Below are 25,165 nucleotides of genomic sequence, written 5' to 3' on the forward strand. Positions count from 1 at the left end.
GGACACTTTCTCTTTGACCCGAATTTCTTGGATACAGCGTTCTTCCTTATAGACAGGACAGTCGCGGGAGGATGCGGCATGGTCACCCTGACAGTTCACACAACGAGGAGACGGAGGTGGACAGTCACCCTCATGGGCATCCCTGCCACAAGTGACACATTTAGCCGCATTGGAACAAGACTGTCGAGTGTGATTGAAACGCTGACACTGGTAGCAGCGCGTAGGTGTCGGGACATAGGGTCGAACAGAAATAACCTCGTGGCCCGCCTTGATGCGCGATAGCAGCTTAACACTATCGAAGGTCAAGAAAAGTGTCCGGGTCGGTACAAAGTCATTGTTGACCTTTTTCATGACCCTATGGACAGCCGTCACGCCCTGCTCAGCGAGGAAAGATTGAATCTCCTCGTCAGTCAATCCGTCGAGGGAGCTAGTATAGACTACACCACGAGACGAATTCAAAGTTCGGTGGGCCTCCACCCGGACAGGGAACGTGTACAGGAGTGTGGCCCGAAGCAGTTTTTGTGCCTGAAAGGCACTCTCAGTTTCTAGTAATAAGGTACCGTTACGCAACCTGGTACAAGATTTGACAGATCCGGCTATGGCATCTACGCCCTTCTGGATAACGAAAGGGTTGACAGAGGAAAAATCCTTTCCGTCCTCAGATCGAGAAACGACGAGGAACTGTGGGGCAGGCGGTAGTACTTTTGTCACTGGTGGCTGGTCACGTTTCCGTTTTTGGGCAGAAGTCGAAAGCGATGGAGTAGAATCCATTGCGGAGGAATCCCCCATGATTGCCAGCGTCTCCGATGGCGCGCTCCTTCCTTGTGGGGACCCTCTCAGAGGGCACTCCCGCCTTAGGTGAATGTTTACACCTCAGGTCACACCTCCCGAGAAACAGACGGAGGGACCAATCGGCATGGTCAGAAGGTATCAGCTCAGGCAATCACCCCTCCCCGGGCCTGGCCTTTACCAGGGGGTACGCGCGTGCCTTACATGTCCACCCAGGGCGGGGAATTACGCGTTACCCCGTCACCGGCTACGCGTGCGAACGCGTGAGTCGGCCTTCAGGCACGCACAGGGAGGAAGGAAGAAGAGGAAAAAGAAGAGAGAGAGGGAGAAAGAGGACAGACTGTCTCAAACGCGGAGGCGGAGACCAGAGAAGGCAAGGAGAAGAAGGCAGGGAGAAGAAGGCAATGAGAAGGTAAGGACAAGAAGGCAATGATAAGGCAAGGAGAAGAAGGCAATGAGAAGGCAAGGAGAAGAAGGCAATGAGAAGGCAAGGAGAAGAAGGCAATGAGAAGGCAAGGAGAAGAAGGCAATGAGAAGGCAAGGAGAAGAAGGCAATGAGAAGGCAAGGAGAAGAAGGCAATGAGAAGGCAAGGAGAAGTCAAGGGAAAGAGTAAGGAAGACAGTGAGGTGGAGAAGAGCAAAGAAAGGAACCAACAAAAGGAAGGAAGAAACGAGAAGTGAAAATCCAAAAAGACCACAATTATAGGTCGTGGAACCGTCCGTCTCCGGACGCAGGCGCTAACTACCCCCGTGAGGGGGATGGTCTCCTTTTAGTCGCCTCGTACGACAGGCAGGAATACCTCGGGCCTATTCTAACCCCCGGACCCGCAGGGGGGGATGGTTAATTCGTCAGATATTTGGCCCGGTCACTATCAATGGACCACCCTGTATATGCACTACTTAAAGTGGCAAGCGAGGTACTTTTTCCGTCAAGACACGAACGAAGTAGAAACGCAGACCACAAATTCAGGGAAAAATGACGCGGCTCAATCGATTTCACGATAAAAAATTTTCTTCTCCAATGCGTTGCAACATTGAAACCCCCAGCTACAGCAGTGCGTGGTTAAAATTTCCTATCTGTTTGAGAACGGGAGACAAAAACACTACATATATTATAGAGTTACGGTCTGGAATGTTTGCGTAACACTTTTACACAGTGGTAAAAAAAAACCTGGAATAAACTTACTTTATTTTGTAATAGCCTAGACCAATTTATGCAAGAAACAAGTGAAATAAAAATTATTTCTACACTACCTCCAGTCAGTCCTTTCTAAACTTGTTTGCATTTACCAGAGGTCGTAAACTTACAGAGGGTTATAGGTGGTGTGACATATTGCTGCGCCTTATGTTATTCGGATCTGCCGACTCATATAAGAACTAAAATTATTTTTGACAAATGTCAAATAAACAATAGCCACAGTGGCATACAGTTCTTTAACTGTATCACATTCTTACAGTGTTATGAAAACGGATATTTGAGTTGCTGCGAATGCATTATAAGTAAAGGTTATGCCTTGAAAGTTCAGCTTTTCTTCCTTGATATGTCACTGCTTATTAATATGTGAAATGTGTTATTTATCATCAAAACTGTCAATCATGTTTCGTGTTCTTTTCCCCTTAATTGGGTCCGCAGCTCGTGGTCTAGTGGCCAACCTTGCTACCTCTGGATAATGGGTCACGTGTTCGATTCCCGGCCGGGCTGGGGATTTTCTCTGCCTGGAGACTGGGTGCTTGTGTTGTCCTCATCATTTCATCATCATCATCATCATCATCATCATCGTTGTGCAAGTGGATAGATTGGACTGTGAAAAAATTGGGACTTTGTACGGGCGGTGATGACCGCGCAATTGAGCGCCCCATAAACAAAACATCATCATCATTTCCCCTTAATTGGATTTGTTACTTCACTCTCGGTATAGTAGTATAGAACTGTTGATATTACCGTCATTATAGACATTTGATTGTACTGTTGTAAAGTTGTTGTTTAAGAGACCTTAGTTACGTGTAATTTAGATAAATCACAATGACTTAACAAGAACCTGGCATACACCGCTTGTAACTACAGAAAAACGTGAAGCGTTATATGATATTTGTCTGTTAGATATTCTTGATTAAGACGTCATTTCGTTACGTCTACGTGATGCCAAAACAATCTGCTCGAGTTGAGTCAATCAGAACTAATATGACCGAGCGAGGTGGCGAAGTGGTTAGCACAATGGATTCGCATTGGGGAGGACGACAGTTCAAACCCGCACCCGCCATCCAGATTTAGATTTTCTGTAATTTCCCTAAATCACTTCAGGCAAATGGCGGGATGGTTCCTTGGAAAGGGCACAGCCTATTTGTTTCCCTATCCTTGACACAATTCGAGCTTGTGCTCCGTCTCATGTACATGTACATGTACATAGATACTCTGCAAATCATATTTAAGTGCCTGGCAGAGGGTTCATCGAACCACCTTCACAATTCTCTATTATTCCAATCTCGTATAGCGCCCGGAAAGAATGAACACCTGTATCTTTCCATACGAGCTCTAATTTCCCTTATTTTGTCGTGGTGATCGTTCCTCCCTGTGTAGGTCGGTGTCAACAAAATATTTTCGCATTCGGAGGAGAAAGTTGGTGATTGAAATTTCGTGAGAAGATTCCGTCGCAACGAAAAACGCGTTTCTTTAACGATTTCCAGCCCAAATCCTGTATCATTTCTGTGACACTCTCCCCCATATTTCGCGATAATACAGAACGTGCTGCCTTTCTTTGAACTTTTTCAATGTACTCCGTCAGTCCTATCTGGTAAGGATCCCACACCGCGCAGTAGTATTCTAAAAGAGGACGGACAAGCATAGCGTAGGCAGTCTCCTTAGTAGATCTGTTACATTTTCCAAGTGTCCTGCCAATAAAACGCAGTGTTTGGTTCGCCTTCCCCACAACATTTTCTATGCGTTGCTTCCAATTTAGGTTGTTCGTAATTGTAATACCTAGGTATTTAGTTGAATTTACGGCCTTTAGATTAGACTGATTTATCGTGTAACCGAAGTTTAACGAGTTCCTTTTAGGACTCATGTGGATGACCTCACACTTTTCGTTAATCAGGGTCAACTGACACTTTTCGCACTATTCAGATATTTTTTCTAATTCGTTTTGTAGTTTGTTTTGATCTTCTGATGACTTTATTAGTCGATAAATGACAGCGTCATCTGCAAACAACCGAAGACGGCTGCTCGGATTGTATCCAGAATCGTTTATATAGATAAGGAACAGCAAATGGCCTATAACACTACCTTGGGGAACGCCAGAAATCGCTTCTGTTTCACTCGATGACTTTCCGTCAGTTACTACGAACTGTGACCTCTTTGACAGGAAATCACAAATCCAGTCACATAACTGAGACGATATTCCATAAGTGCGCAATTTCAATACGAGCCGCTTGTGTAGTACAGTGTCAAAAACCTTCCGGAAATCCAGAAATACGGAATCGATCTGAAATCTCTTGTCAATAGCACTCTACACTTCATGTGAATAAAGAGCTAGGTGTGATTCACAGGAACGATGTTTTCTAAACCCATGTTGACTGTGTGTCAATAGACAGTTTTCTTCGAGGTAATTCATAATGTTCGAACTCAATATGTGTTCTAAAATCCTGCTACAAATCGACGTTAACGATATGGGCCTGTAATTTAGTGGTTACGCATACTACCTTTCTTGAATATTGGTGTGACCTGTGCAACTTTCCAGTCTTTGGGTACGGATCTTTCGTCGAGCGAACGGTTGTATATGATTGTTAAGTATGGAGCTAATGCATCAGCATACTCCGAAAGGAACCTAACTGGTATACAGTCTGGACCAGAAGACTTGCTTTTATTGCTGGCTGGAGTGGCCACACGGTTCTAGGCCTTACAGTCTGTAACCGAGCGACCGCTCCGGTCGCAGGTTCGAATCCTGCCTCTGGCATGGATGTGTGTGATGTCCTTAGGTTAGTTAGGTTTAAGTAGTTCTAAGTTCTAGGGGACTGATGGCCTCAGCAGTTAAGTGCTATAGTGCTCAAAGCCATTTGAACCATGTTTTTTGAACTTGCTTTTATTAAGTGATTTGAGTTGCTTCACTACTCCGAGGATATTTACTTCTACGTTACTCATGTTGGCAGCCGTTCTTGATTCGAATTCTGGAATATTTACTTCGTCTTCTTTTGTGAAGGCATTTCGGAAGACTGTGTTTAGTAACTCTGCTTTGGCAACACTGTCTTCGATAGTATCTCCATTGCAATCGCTCAGAGAAGGCATTGTTTGTTTATTGCCGCTAAGATACTTCACATGCGACCAGAATCTCTTTGGATTTTCTGCCAGGTTTCGAGACAACGTTTCGTTGTGGAAACTGTTATAGACATCTCGCATTGAAGTCGCTATGTTAAACCAAATCTTCCTTCCTTTAGAACCACTATGTATGGCTACTCAGAGAAGAATGCAATTGAAACTATTCATCAGCGTGCGTGGACGACGTTGTAAATAACTGGCCCAGTAACTGATATTGTCGTACAGATAGTTTGACTGATGTTGAACGTATGTTACACATTTTCCTTATAATTACGTAAGTTCGCATGTTACCTGCAAACAGCTGTAGCCGCCGTCGAGTGGTTGTCGCCGCCGGAGTGGGGACGCGTAATGACCTCGCGACGCCGCGTATTCGCCGCAACATATAAGTGCGACCGTACCTGATGTCTGCACTCCACGTTCTGCAAGACATGCACCACCGACTGGTACCCTTTTTCCTGCTCGTCGCCGGGATGGCGGTCGCCGAGTTAGGTAAGCTGCTCCACTCTCTCAGCAAACTACCCCACGCTGCGGGTATCGGCTTCATGCCTTAACGAGCTTGTGGTGATCCCTGATGTTTTCTTAGCACGAAATGAATATATGAACACATGTGTTGATTTTGTATTGACCGGACTTCTCATCTGATTCTGTATTCTACAGTTAGAAGGCCTGTCTGCAGTCCTCCCCAGTTTCTATACACAAGACACTACTAGTGTCTTTAATTTTGCTATACTGAAGTTGTTGCAGTCCCACATTACTGCAGTTTTTGAACTGAACTAGGGCTTTATTTTCGATCAACTCATCATTACAAAAACGTACTCAGAAAATGTGACAATGGCTGCTGAAAAAATGTTGTGCAAAGTGAAAATCGTAACACGATAGGACGTCGGAATTATTTTTACCTTCCTGGGGAACCCTTAAAAACAATGCTACAGATATTAATTGTAAGTGTACAACTTAGTTTGCGAGTAACAATGTGATACTACCGTATTTACTATCGAAGTGTAAAAGAGTTCTATAGTGCGAATCACAATTGTTGAAATAAAAATTAAGATGTCAATGAATTATTAAATATGGTTGACGTTTCAAGATTCTATAACAACTGAAAATGAAATTTACGCTTGAAATAGGCTAAGCTCTCATAAACTGCACATTTCCAGCATTTTTATGGTTACTGGATCACTGATAATGTGCGGCCCATTTTCTCAGACACATATGCCGAAAGTCAGTCACTAAATTTACTACACCTTCAAAGATATAACATAGCAAGTCTAGAGATGCAACGTGGTACTATTTACAAACAGGTGTTCTTATTACAAATTGCACCACTACAAATAAAATACTTTTTTCTTCACGCTTACTTCCATATCTTGGGTATAGAACCGTACACAACATCTGAGGCACTTAATCATTCCTCCTGGTCAACGGCGTACATGTTGTAGAACAGCTTGAAGATCTATTGCCTCATTTGATTCTACCAGTTATAGTTTCGTTCGACTTATTTCTGTTCTTCTAATATTTTTTATGAAGCCTCTTTTCCCTAAACAGCAAAGGAAGTTAATCTACTTCTAATTCTTTTTTATGGAGTTGGGACAGAAGAGGTGTTGTATGAGCCTAATGAAACTTTCCTGCTACTTTTTTATTTTGTGGGTATCTGATTCAGGAGTGTATCTTTTCCATTAGCTTACCTTGATATCGCTGGGAGTCCCTGAATTGCCGTCAATTCATTTCTTCATACTCATATCTAGCTTCTGGTTTTGGATTGGTTTGTCGTCGCCAAGAAGTCTGTTCAACCGCCAGATTCCAGTTTTCACGTCACTGGAAGCATTTTGGCCCCAGGCGGTCAGCAAGTAACAGTTCCGAAGACGGTAGCGAATGCGTGGGAATACTAACGTTTGTATTGATTTGTAACATAGTTTTTACAATGGGTAGAATACGATATGCCGTAAAATCGACGGTAACTACAAAATGACACAGTTGTCACTCTTTAGCTTCCAAAGGGTCCGGTAAGGTACGAAATAGTACATTACGGGACATTCAGTTTACCATTTTCTTGTAACGTACAGATGTTTATTGAATAATGTTGTTTACCTTTCATAACAAAATATTACAAGTTAGTACTGGTAGATCTGGTGTTTTGCAAAGAGACGTTGTATATCTACCCAAGAAGGTCAAGTTTCGTTCATCCATATTAGTGAATTTGGAGTGTAGGAAACCTATACGGAATGTAATATCTTTATTATTTAAGGTACGAAATAAGCCATCACAGCTGTAGCTTAAGAGAAAACAACACAGACATGATAATAAGTCGTCAAAAGCAACACAACAATACTGCTTCCCAACTTAGAGGAAACGAGCTCCACAATTGTTGCTAAATTTGAACCTCAAACGGCAAGAATCATCAACATATCCGCTTTTGAAGGGAAATAACCACATTTACAAAAATTATTCGTGCATTAGAAAGCCGAGTATAGTTTAAGAATAGGCGAATGAATGGACTCCATAAAAAAATGTTCAAGTGTTGAGGAGAGTGCCTATCGTAGTAAAACAGCTAACAACAGAAATATAGATTTTACATGCATGAAAAAAAAGTGTTTATATTCTCTTGCTTCCAGCGGAATAAGCTGCCAACATACGCATTTTCCAAAGTATTTCTCCGTGAATGAGTTGTAGCTTACGTCATTGATACTCGAAAGTATTTCCCCGTGAATGAGTTGTAGCTTACGTCATTGAATCAGCGTGGTACGGATGATTTTACGAGTGTTCCATGGAAATCCATGTCTCTTGGAAATTTACTAACTATTTCGTTAATTAAGTATAAAATAATTAAAAACGAACGTTATCATTTCAACACATGTGATTGTCTGCCTCTTCACTACTTGGAGCGTTAGTGTCGCTCCATCTGTCAAGCGGTAAAAACTTTCGTAGCAGAGAGTGTTGTAGCAGCTTTTATTAGACTGTGTTATAACACTGAAGGATACCACCGTCTAATAAATGCAACCACGACACTCTTCGCTGCGAAAGTAGTTACCGTTTGGCAGTTGGAGAGACACTAACGCTCCAAGCAGTGAAGAGGCAGACAGTCACATGTGTCGAAAAGACGGTTCTAGGCGCTGCAGTCTGGAACCACGCGACCGCTACGGTCGCAGGTTCGAATCCTGCCTCGGGCATGGATGTGTGTGATGCCCTTAGGTTAATTAGGTTTAAGTAGTTCGAAGTTCTAGGGGACTGATGACCTCAGATGTTAAGTCCCATGGTGCTCAAAGCCATTTGAACCATTGAGCCTTAAAGCTTTTTTAGGCCTCAACCGCCTAGAACCGGTCGGCCACCCCGGCCGACAAGTTCTAAGGAAAAGAGATTGAAACGAAACCTGGAGTGCAGTCCTTCTTATAATTGATCGAGTCTAAAATAATTCTCAGCCTCTGTAGGATCTCAAGTGTATATTGCTATATCCGCGGACTGCGGAAAGAAAAATTTTCAAGTCACTTGTAAGGACATTATTAGCTCTATTCCAGGATGCATTGAGGGCTATTTCCACTTACGTGTTGTGCGAAGGAAATTTGGTCCGTGCACACCGTGACCTCTTGTGGCGGAGACGAAGAGCCTGGTGGCCAGCGATGAGAGTCTGCGTGTACAGGAAAACAAGCAAAGCTAGTCCGTACTCGGTCCGGGGCCGGCTTCACAAGTCTTTTCAGCGGGTGGCCGGAATTTTAATCGCTTCGCCTTGATATATTATGTATCTACTCTATCTTCGATTTAAGAATTTAACACTGGACATACCCATCTCGATAAGGTCCGTCTCTAATGACCTCGATGTTGACAGGACGTTAAACCCTAATCTTCCTTTCGAGAATTCAGTCCTTCACGTGAGTCTCATAGCAATCCGTTGTGTAGGAAATGGCCTTTTTATCGGTGTCCGAGCAACGGTGTGACGTTCAGGTACGTGTAGCGCGTACAGTGTTTTGTAGACCTGTCGCGCAATGAGGAGCCCTCGCCTGATTTGAAGCGGTGTCTCACTAGGTTGGTTGGTTGTTTGGGGAAGGAGACCAGACAGCGTGGTCATCGGTCTCATCGGATTAGGGAAGAATGGGGAAGGAAGTCGGCCGTGCCCTTTCAGAGGAACCATCCCGGCATTTGCCTGGAGTGATTTAGGGAAATCACGGAAAACCTAAATCAGGATGGCCGGACCCGGGATTGAACCATCGTCCTCCCGAATGCGAGTCCAGTGTCTAACCACTGCGCCACCTCGCTCGGTGTGTCTCACTAGGCTCAGCGAACAGATTCAGTACGAAGATATTCCTAAAGGCTATGGTGGACAGCCATACTCCTTCATGGTGCATCACTTCCAACATTTTTAAATAAGAGGACCTTGCCGTCCCATAAAGCGCGCACCCACACTGAAGCAAAGATCGCACGAACGCCCTGTAAAACCAGAGGAGTGAAGTTCGGTCGGCTCTCTATGAAATTTGACCAATGTATTTTAGAGTCCTTCCAAAGGCCTCTTCTCAAGTTCTAAAATATGGCAATCATTTCAGATTAGAATCGAATGTGAGACCTAGCAACTTCACTGTGTCTCTAAAATTAAGAAAGGGCCTCTCATGCCCAGCACAGAAAGGTCTAAACTGGAACATGACCGGTTAAGAAGAATGCACACAGACTTCTCCGTGGAGAAATTAAAACCATTCTTCTCCGCCCATAGCTCCAACCATTTAATAGTCTGTTGCATCTGATGAGTTTTCGCGGCAAGGCGTAAGGAGGGACAAATGACAGAGAAGTCGTCAACAAACAAACGTCGTTGTATAACACATTTTACTAATGACGTTGTAATGTCTCTTGCAGCTGTCTCTCCGCGATATTTTCAGAAATTTTATAAATTATATAACTCAGTACATATCTCGAAATATCTCTTCTTATCTTTCCGATTATAAATGCAAAGTAGTTTCAAGCCCAATTATTCCTTGGAGCGTCCATTTACTCCATGGAATAGCTTCTCTGCTATCTGTGTTTTCTCTCATGAAAAGAATGAAGGAATTCTTGCCGATTAGTCGTGAAAGAAGGAGGATGTATATGTATGTATTGTTGAGCTAGTCGCCATCTTGATGAGATTCTGTATGAGAAGGAATTTAATACATGAACTAAACTAAAGTAAAAAAAAAAAATATTAAAACGTGACTGTATTACTGGCAGTGGCAAAGACACTAACACTTAAAACTCTACCTTGACGGACACTGTTTTCGCCTGAAAGACAGCAGAATGGCAAAATAACGTGGTGAGAGTAAGAGGAGCACAAAGTTAGGAAGAAATTCTCGAAATTCTCATCCATGAAGCTGCCCGAAAATGATATCCCTCCATGTAGTATTATAGCTGAACCGTGGATTTACTTTCAAAATCTTTTCTTAAAGAATTTACTTTATTTACTAGAGATTCACCAAGAACATTTAATGACACAAAGTGAGCGTGGAAGTAGTTGCTAGTGGGTAACTGATGAAAACAAATTTCTTTCAACAAATGGAAATTTTATTCCTAAAAACCCTTTCTTTAAAAAAATACAGATTTAAAAATTATAATCAGAAAGCACCCTCTAAATATTAAGTAACAATTTATTCAGAGGCAAAATAACAATTTTTTTTTTGACTGTGTGAGCTTTCGGGCTGAGAACCTTGCCGCTCCCTTTCTATACGGCCGTAGTCACGACCGCTCACAACAACCTATGAAAGACTGCACTGGTGCAAATCTGCAACACACCCGATTACTTTAAACTAAAAATTTTAACAACTCACACAAACACATAAACTATGCACCCGTAGGAGGGATGGAAATGGCACAAAACACTCACATTAAAAAATTACTTGCCACCGAAAGTGCAACTTGTTTTTAAAAGAAAACTCTTACGGTGGAAGGGTGGCAACTTTATATACTAAATTGACCATTTAAATAAAAACCCATGAAATGCAGTCTTACATAGAATGTACAAACATGCTCTACATAACAAATATACCGCCTTTCAAGATTATACGCAAGTTAAAAACATATTTCAGCAATTAGGCCTTTACACCTTAAGCAATAAATTCTTTAACACTGAATCCGACAAACATGACAGAGGCAGCTATTAACGTATGGCAGACTGACAGAAGAATTACTGAACAACCCGAACCTCAGATTGCTCTAAACCGCCCCAACTCCTCAAGGGAAAATCGGACCACCCAATTCATAAATAACCACCTTCCCGTGAATGGGCAAACGGAGAAGAATGGTGGGACGACCCCCAAAACAAAGCGGCTGGTGACCTCACCATGAAAACAAGTAGAATTTAACAAGTAAATGAAACAACATATCTCCAATCACTCAGCTTCTAATAAACTGCGATTTTTGGCGAAGACCTGGCGCAGCACCCCCAACGCTCTCCCGAACCGTCCGCTGCCAGCCGCTTCAACGGACGCAGGAAGGCTTGCCGATCTCCCGTCTCACGGCGTCGCAGTCGCACCGGCCAGACTGATGTCGTGGGTAGACTCCTGTTGCTCTCGTGTCGACCACGAAGCCGCTACCCCTTTCTATACGGCTATACGGCGCGGCCCACAGGACTCACGTGGGGGCCTCACATGCGCCGACACTCAAGGCGGATAAGTCATCTTGTGTCTCATTGCGCGACCGACCAATCGACCGATACAACCGCCAATGACCGTTGCCCGCGCAACTCGAGCAGACTGGCGGCCTAACGCGCAGACTCAGATGCAGGAACTCAGCCCCGACCGGGCGACCACTAGCTGAGTTCTGTTACTGGTGGAGCGGCAAGACTCTCATTTTCTGGCTTTAAAGTTTGATCCAAACGACAGACATACTCGCACTCTGACGACAGACAGACACTAACTGCCGCACAAATACGAACGAGAGACGGACCAGCAACTGGTGACGCGAGACTGACCCAGCCTCACACCCTGACTGACCACCTGCCACTGGCGAGCTTACAGCGCCCCTTAAATGCACGTGAACAGGCAACCTTTCCCCTTTTCCGCCAGAGGGAGACACCAAAGCTGCGATTGTCACCGCGGCGCCACCGCCGGAAACGGAGGGCGACTGTTTCACACTATGCGCTGCTGCGCGCTCTTCAAAACAGCAAATTTTACCACGGCTCAATAGTCTTGTGAATGTCAAAATATGCTCAGGAGGTGATGCTGTTGCAGGAAATCCTGTTGTATAACCGCTGTAGTCGACTCAGGTTAGGAAATGTGAAGAGATACCTTCTGATCCGCCGGCCGAGGTGGCCGAGCGGTTCTAGGCGCTACAGTCTGGAATCGCGCGACCGCTGCGGTCGCAGGTTCGAATCCTGGATGTGTGTGATGTCCTTAGTTAGGTTTAAGCAGTTCTAAGTTCTAGGGGAGTGCTCAGAGCCATTTGAACCAGCGACCTTCTCATCCTAAGACCGAGTTAAAAGGCGGTTGACCATCGTCTCCAGCACAACGATAACTACTCGGGTTAGTGGATTCCTTCCTGAGTTTCAAAAGTGGAGTTAATACTGTCTCTCGCCACTAATTGGAAAAATGACCTGAAGCTGAAATGAAGTTAAAAAGGGGAGGAGGATTTCTTTTCCCCACCTGTTTGCGGTGCCGTAACATGCTGTAATGAACCGCATCGGAATCTGGTGACCCGTCACGAGCTGCACATAGTTCAGGATCCATCTCCTGTATCGAGAAGGGGCAGTTGTATTCTTCACCAGTGATGGAGCTGAAGTCCCAAATGGCCTCTCAGTAGCTACTCTCTAGCTGGATGTTGCGCGAGTGTTGCAAAATAGGCAACCAGGGTGTACGAAATGTATCACGGGTTGGGCGACAGTCCCCATTAGAAATTGGAAATTTGTGGTAAGTACCAATGGGACCAAACTGCTAAGATTGTCGGTCTCTAGGCTTACACACTACTTAATCTAACTTAAACTAACTTACACTAAGGACAGCATACACACCCATGCCAGAGGTAGGACTCGAACCTTCGAAGGGGGTGGGGGGCGGGGGATAAAGGGGGGGGGGGGTGAGGGGGACCACGCGGCACGCGAACCGTAGCAAGGCGCCCAAGACCGCGCGGCCACAGACTCCCATTTTCCCATAACAACAGCAAAGCGGCACATCCCTCTTCTCCCAGAAGTCAACCAGGTGGTTTGCCCAACAATTTCTGGTGGAACGGTTTATAGTGGTCAAAAGCAGTTACTACAGCAGTTACTATGGGTTGTTCTCCCTAATAATTTGGCGACATTTTGCCTCCACGACCCGAATGATCAGTAGGTTCTTCGGATTTGGTCGACACTTGACCCTATTCAGAACCACCAACATGGTCCTGATTGCAGAGCGGCATTCGCTGATCCACCAATGGGAAGGCTGCCTTTTTAGCTGTTCTGAATACTTCAGAATGGAACCCTGAGTCACGTGATGGTCAAGTTTGCTGTGTGACCCATGCAATCATCGACACTGTTATAGTGATTAAACGACGCAAGTTTGCCGTATAGCGTCCTCTCGGCCCTACTGAGCACTCAGCCTAGCAGTCTTTCGGGGACTACTCTGTCTATGGGTGAACCGAGACTGCAGCGTGATCACTTGAGTGCACGTCATCGACCACTTCACATTGAACGGCCTGTACAAGGATTTATAACACTATGCCCTTATAACTGAACCTTTAGTTCTGTCACGGGAAAAGCTACGTATAACACTAATGTCCCGTGAAACACGGTAATGTTACCCTCTGAGAGGATTTCAAAGTTCGACTGTGCGTGTGTCAAGTGGAAAAGGTCTCGGATTACAAGTTGACAGTAAAACCAAACGGGGCTTAACCTTGGGAGTTACTAGAAGTGGTAAAATTGTAAGTGACAGAAAAAAATAACGGTCGCCAGCCTAATTAGGCACATTAATTTGGAAATATATATTTGAGAAAATTGGATATTAGAAATTGAAGTTACTTTTGTTGAGATTTTCCTTTGAATATCAAACAGGATACAGTGCACTCTGTACTGTGTGTAGCAGCAGTTACCAATAACACACACACCAGTAAATTATGGGGACCAAAATTGCACCGAGCTCATACTGATGATGGCATTACTGAATCAAAATACTGAAACATCACTGCATTAAATGCAGAACTAATTTTGGACATGAGGGGCTTCTATCTTGACTGACATGAATAACACAAATAAAAATGAGTAACATCTTAAATACACTGTTTAAGCTCTTATGCATATAGCTGTTTTCATTAGTAACAGGAATAGTTCATTTTTTCTTAACAGGAGAACAATGTGATGGGGACCCATGAACAGGTATAGTTTCACTTGATTATTGTAAATGTAAAACTATTTCTGAAAGCTAATCATTCGTTTAAATTACCTTGTAAGGTAATAAAATGCAACCATAGGCTTAATTAACTTCAAAAGGAACCATTCATGTTGGGCATCTTTGAAAATGTGCATAACTTCACTTCTAATAGTACTGCCGCAAATCGATTCATTTAAGATCTATGTGTACTTGTTCTTTAACCACCTGTGAAGCTCTTATTCTTGGAAATAATATTTACACAATCTTGCACTGTAACTCTATAAAACTACACTCCTGGAAATTGAAATAAGAACACCGTGAATTCATTGTCCCAGGAAGGGGAAACTTTATTGACACATTCCTGGGGTCAGATACATCACATGATCACACTGACAGAACCACAGGCACATAGACACAGGCAACAGAGCATGCACAATGTCGGCACTAGTACAGTGTATATCCACCTTTCGCAGCAATGCAGGCTGCTATTCTCCCATGGAGACGATCGTAGAGATGCTGGATGTAGTCCTGTGGAACGGCTTGCCATGCCATTTCCACCTGGCGCCTCACTTGGACCAGCGTTCGTGCTGGACGTGCAGACCGCGTGAGACGACGCATCATCCAGTCCCAAACATGCTCAATGGGGGACAGATCCGGAGATCTTGCTGGCCAGGGTAGTTGACTTACACCTTCTAGAGCACGTTGGGTGGCACGGGATACATGCGGACGTGCATTGTACTGTTGGAACAGCAAGTTCCCTTGCCGGTCTAGGAATGGTAGAACGATGGGTTCGATGACGGTTTGGATGTACCGTGCACTATTCAGTGTCCCCTCGACGATCACCAGTGGTGTACGGCCAGTGTAGGAGATCGCTCCCCACACCATGATGCCGGGTGTTGGCCCTGTGTGCCTCGGTCGTATGCAGTCCTGATTGTGGCGCTCACCTGCACGGCGCCAAACACGCATACGACCATCATTGGCACCAAGGCAGCAGCGACTCTCATCGCTGAAGACGACACGTCTCCATTCGTCCCTCCATTCACGCCTGTCGCGACACCACTGGAGGCGGGCTGCACGATGTTGGGGCGTGAGCGGAAGACGGCCTAACGGTGTGCGGGACCGTAGCCCAGCTTCATGGAGACGGTTGCGAATGGTCCTCGCCGATACCCCAGGAGCAACAGTGTCCCTGATTTGCTGGGAAGTGGCGGTGCGGTCCCCTACGGCATTGCGTAGGATCCTACGGTCTTGGCGTGCATCCGTGCGTCGCTGCGGTCCGGTCCCAGGTCGACGGGCACGTGCACCTTCCGCCGACCACTGGCGACAACATCGATGTACTGTGGAGACCTCACGCCCCACGTGTTGAGCAATTCGGCGGTACGTCCACCCGGCCTCCCGCATGCCCACTATACGCCCTCGCTCAAAGTCCGTCAACTGCACATACGGTTCACGTCCACGCTGTCGCGGCATGCTACCAGTGTTCGAAGACTGCGATGGAGCTCCGTATGCCACGGCAAACTGGCTGACACTGACGGCGGCGGTGCACAAATGCTGCGCAGCTAGCGCCATTCGACGGCCAACACCGCGGTTCCTGGTGTGTCCGCTGTGCCGTGCGTGTGATCATTGCTTGTACAGCCCTCTCGCGGTGTCCGGAGCAAGTATGGTGGGTCTGACACACCGGTGTCAATGTGTTCTTTTTTCCATTTCCAGGAGTGTATATTTTGTAATAAACTAAGGATACTTTAGCAAAAGCCAACCAACTTCATTTTATGGTTCTAGCTTTAAAAAAATTAAGGTTTTCTCTATATTATTGATTGATCTTTAAATTTGCGTACTTAAAGCTCCTACCTTAACAATTTCACTTGGAGTAGTCCATAAACAAAGCACTGATCACGAACTTTACTCTTATTTTAACTTTTACTACTCCTTTTACTTTAGACAAAAATCACCTTTAAACAATGAATGCCAGAAGTCGGGATACTCGGTTTTAGTAGCACTTAGATGAGGACCCTGCGTAGGTTCGTGATCAGAATTGAAGTTATGATTTCGAACACGAATTGATGATTTACGTGATTATTATTGAAAGAACACACAAATTAACTGTTCCATACCAATGTCCATTACGTAACTGAATGTATGAAGTCTGTGAAGCAGTGGCGAAGATTAGTGGCAGGCGAAATGGCTGCTAACTGTACTCACGGCTCTTGTGTGAATGCTCTATAAAATCTCTTCTTGTCGTCGGATTTCCAACATATTAGAGCCATTCCATTATTCCATGAATACTATGAATACCAGATAATAGCCAGATCCACATCCGAGGCAAATCCCTTCTAATTCAGCTTCAAATTGTCTCTTTTAGCACCGTCAAGGTGTACCGTGCTAAGGCTAGCCACTCACTGCGTGCCGTTCACACAAAGGAGCCGTTCAGTTCGACCGCGAAACCCACCTTTTAAATCGCTCAGTGCCACTTTAGTTGCTGAGGGACTTCCATACAGCGTTTACATGTTACAAATACAAGAGCCCTAAGTATGACTCAGCTTTTAACTGCCCCGTGGGATAGCCGCGCGGTCTTGGCGCCTTCTCACGGTCCGGGCGGCTCCCCGCCGTCGGAGGTTCGAGTCCTCTCTCGGGCTTGGGTCTGTGTGTTGTCCTTGTTAGATTAAGTAGTGCGTAAGCTTAGTGACCGATGACCTCAGCCGTTTGGTCCCATAAGACCTTTTCACAAATTTCCAACTGTTAACAAACATACTTCTTTCACAAACCCATTCATATTATAATAATTTAATATTTCGACATATTCTTTTGTTTTTTCATGTATACTTTACAAAAATATATCCTAATGGATATAAGTGTTACAGACTGGAGAGCACACAGAAGGATAGGTACCAGGGTACGGCTCTGTTGAGCTGCTGAACTGCCTGCTCAGCTCCACACTCAGGAAACACGCACATAAGGTCATGAAAAGAATGGCAATTATTCTATCCCTGGGACAGATGACTGCTGAGCCAAAGGGATGTCGCATGCATTACCACCACCACAGAGAATGAAGTAAGGAGATCACAGAGAGTCTCTTCGTCTTGAACCTCACTGGGACCCGCTGGAATGATCAGATTGTCAACATATGAGATGTTTGCAGTGTTACAACGATCAGTTATAGCCGGCTGTCAGAGAGAGAAGCTAGCAATGGTAGGCCTGGTTTACAAAACTGCCACACTTCCATCTGCTCTCTCTCCGCTCTCGCAGTCGTTTTTGGGAAGCCAGTAGCCAGATGGCTGAGGGGCATTAGCGAATTAATAATACATCTCCCGAAGACACACACAAATTGGTCAATGCATGAGCCAATGGACGTAGTTCCTCTACATGTGTCCCGAACCGCCGAAGTTCCAGTGAAAATAAAGTATGGAAGCCAACTTAATGGTGAGGTGTTCCTCTGTTTTTGTCTCCGTGGTGGAGAGACTAAAGCTGTGCAAGATAGTGGGGAGGGGGGGGGGGAGGAGGGGGGGGGGGGAGGAAGTGTTACCCGAGGGACTTGCCATTTCCCTCAGAAAGAAGTCCACGTTGATACCGTCAATGGTATCATCGTCGTCTCATTTAGCAGACAAGACGAAAGTCGCATAGTCTAATGATTCTGGACATGATGACTTTGGCCTGCCCGTTTCCGTCAACAGCTTGGATTTTGGGGCAAGGCCACTATAACGGGAACATTTTCCTGAGCCTCTCCTACTGCCTGCCGTGAGGGTCTGCTATCTTTTCTGACAGTGTACTCGACAAAAGTCATTATTGCTTTGGTAGGCAGACATAGTTGTTGGACTTGTGGTGGAGGATTTCTGCTGCATTTTCAAGGTGAGGTGGATGTGCTGTGCTCAGCTGTCAGAGTCTGGTTGCGAACAGTAGTCTTCTGTAAAGGCTGCTTCAGTGCTGATGCAATCAATTTGACAGAAATGGGTGGCTACTACACCTCAAACGTCTTCTTCGCGTCAAACTATGAGATTCTGTATGTGATTTTAATCTTCTGTATTCTTTCTCTTCCGGGAAAATGTACGTTCCTTGCTCACAACTTGAAGGACTTGGGAACAATTGACACAGATGGGTGGTGCAGCACAGTGGCTACCTGGTACGTGGTGACAGGGTGCCTGAATATTACAGTCCATTGTGGTGTGACCAAAGCTTTGACGTCGAAAGCAGCATATCAGATTACTTCAACATGACGAAAGTCTGCTGGAAAGTACTGAGGAAACTTTTATAGACTGAAAGCCAAGATATAAGTCGCTGGCTTCTGAAGCTCATCATCAACACTTTTCTAACGATTCTATATTTCAAGGACTCGTTTGCTTTCCCATTCCTTGGAGTTCTTCGATATGTGCGAGGGGCGTCCAATGTCTTATGCAACAGATTTTTTCCTGAAGGCGGGTTGATTTTAGTCGGAATTCCTATACAATATATTATTCCCCACTCTTTTCGGTAAAAAACTCTGCTTTTCAACATAATCTCCGTTGAATGCGATGGCCTGGCGCCACCTTATTGGGGGCGGGGGGGGGGGGGGTGTTGTATGCCCATATGGTAGCACTCTACTGCTCGATGTCGGAACCAACGTCTTGCTGCATCAATTAACAATCCCATCATCCAGGAACTGCTTTCCGCTTCCCGCCGAGCCAAATAGATGGAAGTCAGAAGGTGCAAGAGCTGGCCTATAGGGTAGATGAGGAAGAAGAAGCCAGAGAAGTTTTGTGAGCTCCTCTCTGGAGGGTGCAGACTTGTGTGAAGCCTTGTGTTGTCATGAAAAATGAAAATTCGCATGCATATTTCTGGCGACGAGCACGTTGAAGTCCTTTTTAAATTTCCTGATTGTGGCACGATACACTTCTGAGTTGATGTTTGCACCATGAAGGTGGAATTCAAATAAAATTGCTCCTTCAGAGTCCCCATCTCCATTGCTTTACTGGCTGAGGGTGTGGCTTTGAACTTTTTCTTCTTAGAAGAGGTGGTCAGCAAGTATCCAGAGCGCCGTTAAGTGGAATGACCACATAAATCAAATAGCGGGTAAACCAGGTGCTAGTCTCAGATTTATAGGAGGAATCTTAAGGAAATATACCGCATCCGCAAAGGAAGCTGCTTATAAGGCGCTTGTTCCACCGGTTCTTGAGTACTGTTCATGATGAATCCGTACCAGGCGGGACTGATAGAAGAGTTAGAGAAGAGCTGACGAAGAGCGGCGCCTTTCGTCACGCGATCTTTTAGCCGCCGCGAAAGCATTACGGAGATGCGCAACAAATTCCATTGGCAAAATTTATAAGAGAGACATTGTGCATCACGGAGAGATTTGCTATTGAAACTTCGAGAGAGTAGTTTCTGCGAAGAGTAAGACAGCATATTACACTATCGGCCATTGAAATTGCTACACCACGAAGAAGACGTACTACAGACGCGAAATTTAACCGACAGGAGGAAGATGCTGTGATATGCAAATGATTAGCTTTTCAGAGCATTCACACAAGGTTGGCGCCGGTGGCAACATCTACAACGTGCTGACATGGGGAAAGTTTCCAACTGGTTTCTCATACACAAACAGCAGTCGACCGGCGTTGCCTGGTGAAACGTTGTTGTGATGCCTCGTGTAAGGAGGAGAAATGCGTACCATTACGTTTCCGACTTTGATAAAGGTCGGATTGTAGCCTATCACGATTCGCGACATTGGTGCTCGCGTTGCGACTGTTAGCAGGATATGGAATCGATGGGTTCAGGAGGGCAATATGGAACGCCGTTCTGGATTCCAACCGCCTCGTATCACTAGCTGTCGAGATGACAGGCATCTTGGCCGCATGGCTGTAACGGATCGTGCGGCCACGTCTCGATCCCTGAGTCAACAGATGGGGACGTTTGCAAGACAACAACCATCTGCACGAACAGTTCGACGACGTTTGCAGCAGCATGGACTATCAGCTCGGAGACCATGGCTGCGGTTACTCTTGACGCTGCATCACAGACAGGAACGCCTGCGATGGTGTACTCAACGACGAACCTGGGTGCACCAATGGCAAAACGTCATTTTTCGGATGAATCCAGGTTGTGTTTACGGTATCATTATGGTCGCATCCGTGTTTGGCGACATGGCAGTGAACGCACATTGGGAGGGTGTATTCGTCATCGCCATACTGGCGTATCTCCCGATGTGATGGGACGGGGTGCCATTGGTTACACGTCTCGGTCACCTCTTGTTCGCATTGACGGCACTTTGAACAGTGGACGTTACATTTCAGATGTGTTACGACCCGTGGCTCTACCCTTCATTCGATCCCTGCGAAACCCTACATTTCAGCAGGATAGTGCACGACCGCATTTGAAGGTCCTGTAGGGGCTTTTCTGGATACAGAAAATGTTCGACTGCTGCCCTGGCCAGCACATACTCCAGATCTCACACCAATTGAAAACGTCTGGTCAATGGTGGCCGAGCAACTGGCCCGTCACAATACGCCAGTCACTAGTCTTGATGAACCGTGGTATCGTGTTGAAGCTGCGTGGGCAGCTGTACCTGTACACGCCATCCAAGCTCTGTTTAACTGAATGCCCAGGCGTATCAAGGCCGTTATTAAGGCCAGTGGTGCTTGTTCTGGGTACTGATTTCTCAGGCTCTATGCACCTAAATTGCTTGAAAATGTAATCAAATGTCAGTTCTAGTATAATATATGTGTCCAATGAATACCCGTTTATCATCTCCGTTTGTTTTTGGTGTTGCAATTTTAATGGCCAGTAGTGTACTTTCCCCCACATACGCCTCGCGTATTGACCACAAGAAGAAAATTCGAGAAATCAGAGCCAGTACAGAAGCTTATTGACAATCATTCTTCCCACGCGCCACTCCCGAGTGGACAGGGTTGGACCGCTCAGTTAGCGGAACAAAAGTACACTCCGCCACACTCCATTGGGTGGCTTGCGGAGTATGATCTACACGCGAGGTGTCAATTCATGGATTTCCGTTTTGTGTCACGATCCTTAACAGGGTGTACGATGATCACAGGCGGCGGTGCATGTTCTGCAACGTATTTTCCAAGCTGGTCTCAAGGCTGGTAAAGACTTCTTCTGGTAGGGCGTTCCATTCCTCCACCAGCACTGCTGCATGGTCGTTGGTGTGTGTGATATTGCCGCAAAATGTATCTCCAACACATCCCACATGTGTTCGATGCGATTAAGCAGTGGGATCGGGTAGGACAGTGCATTAACCGAATCTCCTCTCTTCCAACAGCTCCTGCGCTGTTCGATGCGGTAGATTATTTTCACCCATAAAAATAGTCAGGGTTGGATGAACCCTTGAAGAGACGCTCAAGCGGAAAGAGTACAATGTTACAACAACGTTGAGCAGTGTGTTTACCGTGTTCAAAGATTTGGAGGTTAGTATTGCCATGCAATATTATGCCCCCCACATCACAGCACATGGATCACAAAAACGACGAAGTATTCTGGACGTATTCTCCTATGGCGAGTTGTGGGAATACGTCATGCACCCAGGAACATTGTCGAACATGATCGGCAGGCAGATGTGGCCAAGCGGTTCTAGGCGCTTCAGTCTGGAACCGCGCGACCGCTACGGTTGTAGGTTCGAATCCTGCCTCGGACATGGATGTGTGTGATGTCCTTAGGTTAGTTAGGTTTAAGTAGTTCTAAGTTCTAGGGGACTGATGACCTCAGATGTTAAGCCCCATAGTGCTGAGGGCCATTTTGAACGTGATCGTTTTGATGGTGCAGGTGTTATGGCGAGGGGAGGTAAAGTGTTGCATGCTCGTACTGACCTCCAAATCTCTGAACAAATACACTCACCGGTCAACATTATTGTGACACTGTAATCATTCGCCATGCGCATTTTTTCAGGAGTGCATTCGGCTCTAACTGTATTTTTATCGATGCAGTGCAGGTGGAGGAGTTCTTGGTCCACGATGATACTTGGCAAAAGGACTGGGCTGCCCATACCCCCAACGTAAATCCCACCGAGCGCTTGCGGGATGCCTTGAGAAGGTGTAGGCCTACTGGAGCACGTGTGCTCGCACAAACGACCTTCCACCAGCTGTCAACCGCCCTCGAAGAGGAATGGGACATCCTACCATAACAACTCTTTATCAACCTTGTGGCCAACAAAGGAGCGTTGCAAATCATGTACTGTCGTCCGTGATGATTGCACGCACTGTTGAGGACCATGTCCCATTTTGTGTGTTCAGTGGACCATCACAAAACGCCATGACTTCAATGTGTTATAGTCTCTTAATAAAAATGTTATTTCTGAGCGTCTCATTGCTATTTCTTTCGGTTAGCTTCTGGCATATAGCAGATCTTTCTTTGTACAGTCCAAGTTTCATGTAGCTATGTTACTTGGCAGTGGCACATCATGCGGAAATTTTTTTCCTCCTTATATTTTGCACCTCAGCGTACAACTGAGGTGCAGAGGTTGCTTTCTAATGACTGTTCTGCCATACAGCCAAACATCTCACTGATGCGCAGCCCACCTTCAGATTGAGATTTTTTATAGACGTTTTTGCCATCCTCGCGATTCGAGCACTTAACTCAAGATATCCGTTCCCTGTGACACGTAACACTCCACCGCCGCGCTGCACTGTGGTCATTGTAGCGTGCCCAGAGCTTAGGGTTATAGAGAACTTTCGGCGCTCTCCGTTCCTCAACTCAGGATGCCGGGTTCTGAGGTACTTGCCACGTAAAACGACCCGGGGACCGTTGTGGCTAAAATAAATGGCTCTGAGCACTATGGGACTTAACATCTGAGGTCATCAGTCACCTAGAACAACAACTTAAACCTAACTAACCTAAGCACATCACACACATCCATGCCCGAGGCAGGATTCGAACCTGCGACCGCAGCGGTCGCACGGTTCCAGACTGAAGCGCCTAGAGGCGCTCGGTCACAACGGACGACGACCGTTATGGCTTTATCGAAAATACCATGAATGCTGCATCAGTCCTCCCTTTCCTTCCCACACATTGTTAAAACTCACTTTTTAGTGCACAGAGTCTAGGGCGGTTTTCAATGTTGCTACGCATATTGCCTCTAAATAAGTCCAGTTATATTTTAAATAAATTGCAAACAGTCTTTACATTCTAGTAAAAGTAGAGGCTCTTAACTCCACAAAAAGATGTTTAATTCCTCAGAGTAGAAAATAATCTTGAATCACTCTGCGCCAGAATTCTCAACAGTCTGTTAGACTGTTCACATTGAGGCACGTTTGTAGGCGACCCCTAAGCATTACTGACATTTTCCGAGATTTACTTTCCACGACAATTTAGCACCGCAAACACGTACTCCCAGCTGCCCTGATTAGCAGGATACGGCGATGTATCCAGTTCCTTAGTTATCTTTAGACCAAAACTTTTTTTTGGATTCACTGAGGTACCCTCGTGCGCACTCCAGACTACCATTAGGGAGAATTGGGGAAAACGACTGGTTTTTTCCAACGGTAGCGTTGAAAAGCACTCTTCCTGCGGCCGTGAGATGACGAGACGCAAACATCGTAGATCGCTGTTAAAGGGGTGCGTAACAAGGGTGCATTGCTCCGCAAACTGCCTGGCTTCATTTCCACATAGCTTTCACTTCAAATGACGTAGTAAATCGCTGCCACGAGAGTTGATTTGTTGTAAATAATTTGGAATTATATTGGGGTTCTAAAGCATTGAGATGCCGCATTTCCCATGGAAAAACGTTACCCGTCCCCACGTTCTAGTGGGTCGAGTCAGTTACAGCTATGTCCCACTTATTTTGCTCTACATTAATTATGTGGTTTTTATAAATTGTTTTCTCAGTTGACTCAGAGTAACCTGCAATATGCTATTTGGGATCTTCCGCGACCATTATCCAGTATGTTTACCTGAATTTCCGACAATTCGATCCCATAGCCTTCAGCCTTCTTAACTATCATCAAGACTGTTTGTCATAAAGGACGTATGTGGGAATTAGTAAGACTTTCGCTGAGGACTCCTTGTGATGAGTTGATTCAAAGCAGTTACTAGGTCTTCAGCATAACCCAGAAGTAATATCCTTTATACTATCTGAAGATGAGAACCAGTCGGCACCGGTGTTAAATTAGGAAGAGGGCTGCGTTTGGATCTTGGAACAAGGGACTGATTAAATTTACTGTTATTTCACGATATGATTAACACTGATGAAATTCAAACACCTCATTTACTCTGTATTACACGTTGGTGAAACAGAACAAGTTGATCACGTATATGACTCATACGTCGATAGTAAAGACATATTTGCTTCTCTTGCATGTTATTAAGTGCAGTAGCCAGATAAAATCTATATACATATTCTTCAATAGGTAGCTTCAAGATGCTGACAGTTTGCTCGATGTGTTAGTGGGACAATTCAAAAGGTCGTATAATTTACAAGGCTCTACCGTATGTTATGTAAGGAATGTGGCTTTCTGTTATCCACGGAAAGATTGAAAATGTCGACGATATGTCACGAGTACGATAATATTTGCACGGTGTAAACATGTCAAAGGCCGGACTGTTTGTACAGAGAGCTCCTTATTGTTTACAGTGGCACCTCTGCTTTTCAAGACGTGTGCTGACGATGAACACAACGTTGCGGAATGTCGACGGCAGGCTCTACAGGAAGTGATACCCCTACTGGCCACTGGTAAGTAGAAACTCGCCTATCGTTAGAACACCACATAAGCATAAATCGTTAGTAACAGGAATTCCAGCTTCCAAATGTAAGTACCACGTAGCTTTAAATGCGACAACAGATGTGGAAAGTTACTTAAAGTTCCAATTACGG

The 25,165-nt window shown here is 45.3% G+C and overlaps 1 protein-coding gene across 2 annotated transcripts in view; it reads left to right on the forward strand.

Annotated features, from left to right (window-relative positions):
* Positions 1–5,500: 5,500 nt before the first annotated feature.
* LOC124805306 (putative beta-carotene-binding protein) overlaps positions 5,501–25,165 on the forward strand; it is a 95,641-nt gene continuing 75,976 nt past the window's right edge. Inside the window, exons 1-2 of one of the 2 annotated variants that reach the window (XM_047265821.1) lie at positions 5,501–5,587; positions 24,926–25,024. In XM_047265821.1, the coding sequence (XP_047121777.1) occupies positions 5,527–5,587; positions 24,926–25,024 (160 nt within the window). In that variant the 5' untranslated portion in view covers positions 5,501–5,526. The remainder of the gene's footprint in view (positions 5,588–24,925; positions 25,025–25,165) is intronic. The other variant, XM_047265822.1, reaches the window with a different exon arrangement.

Source organism: Schistocerca piceifrons, chromosome 7 (genome assembly GCF_021461385.2).
Source record: "Schistocerca piceifrons isolate TAMUIC-IGC-003096 chromosome 7, iqSchPice1.1, whole genome shotgun sequence".
Taxonomy (NCBI): Eukaryota; Metazoa; Arthropoda; class Insecta; order Orthoptera; family Acrididae; genus Schistocerca; species Schistocerca piceifrons.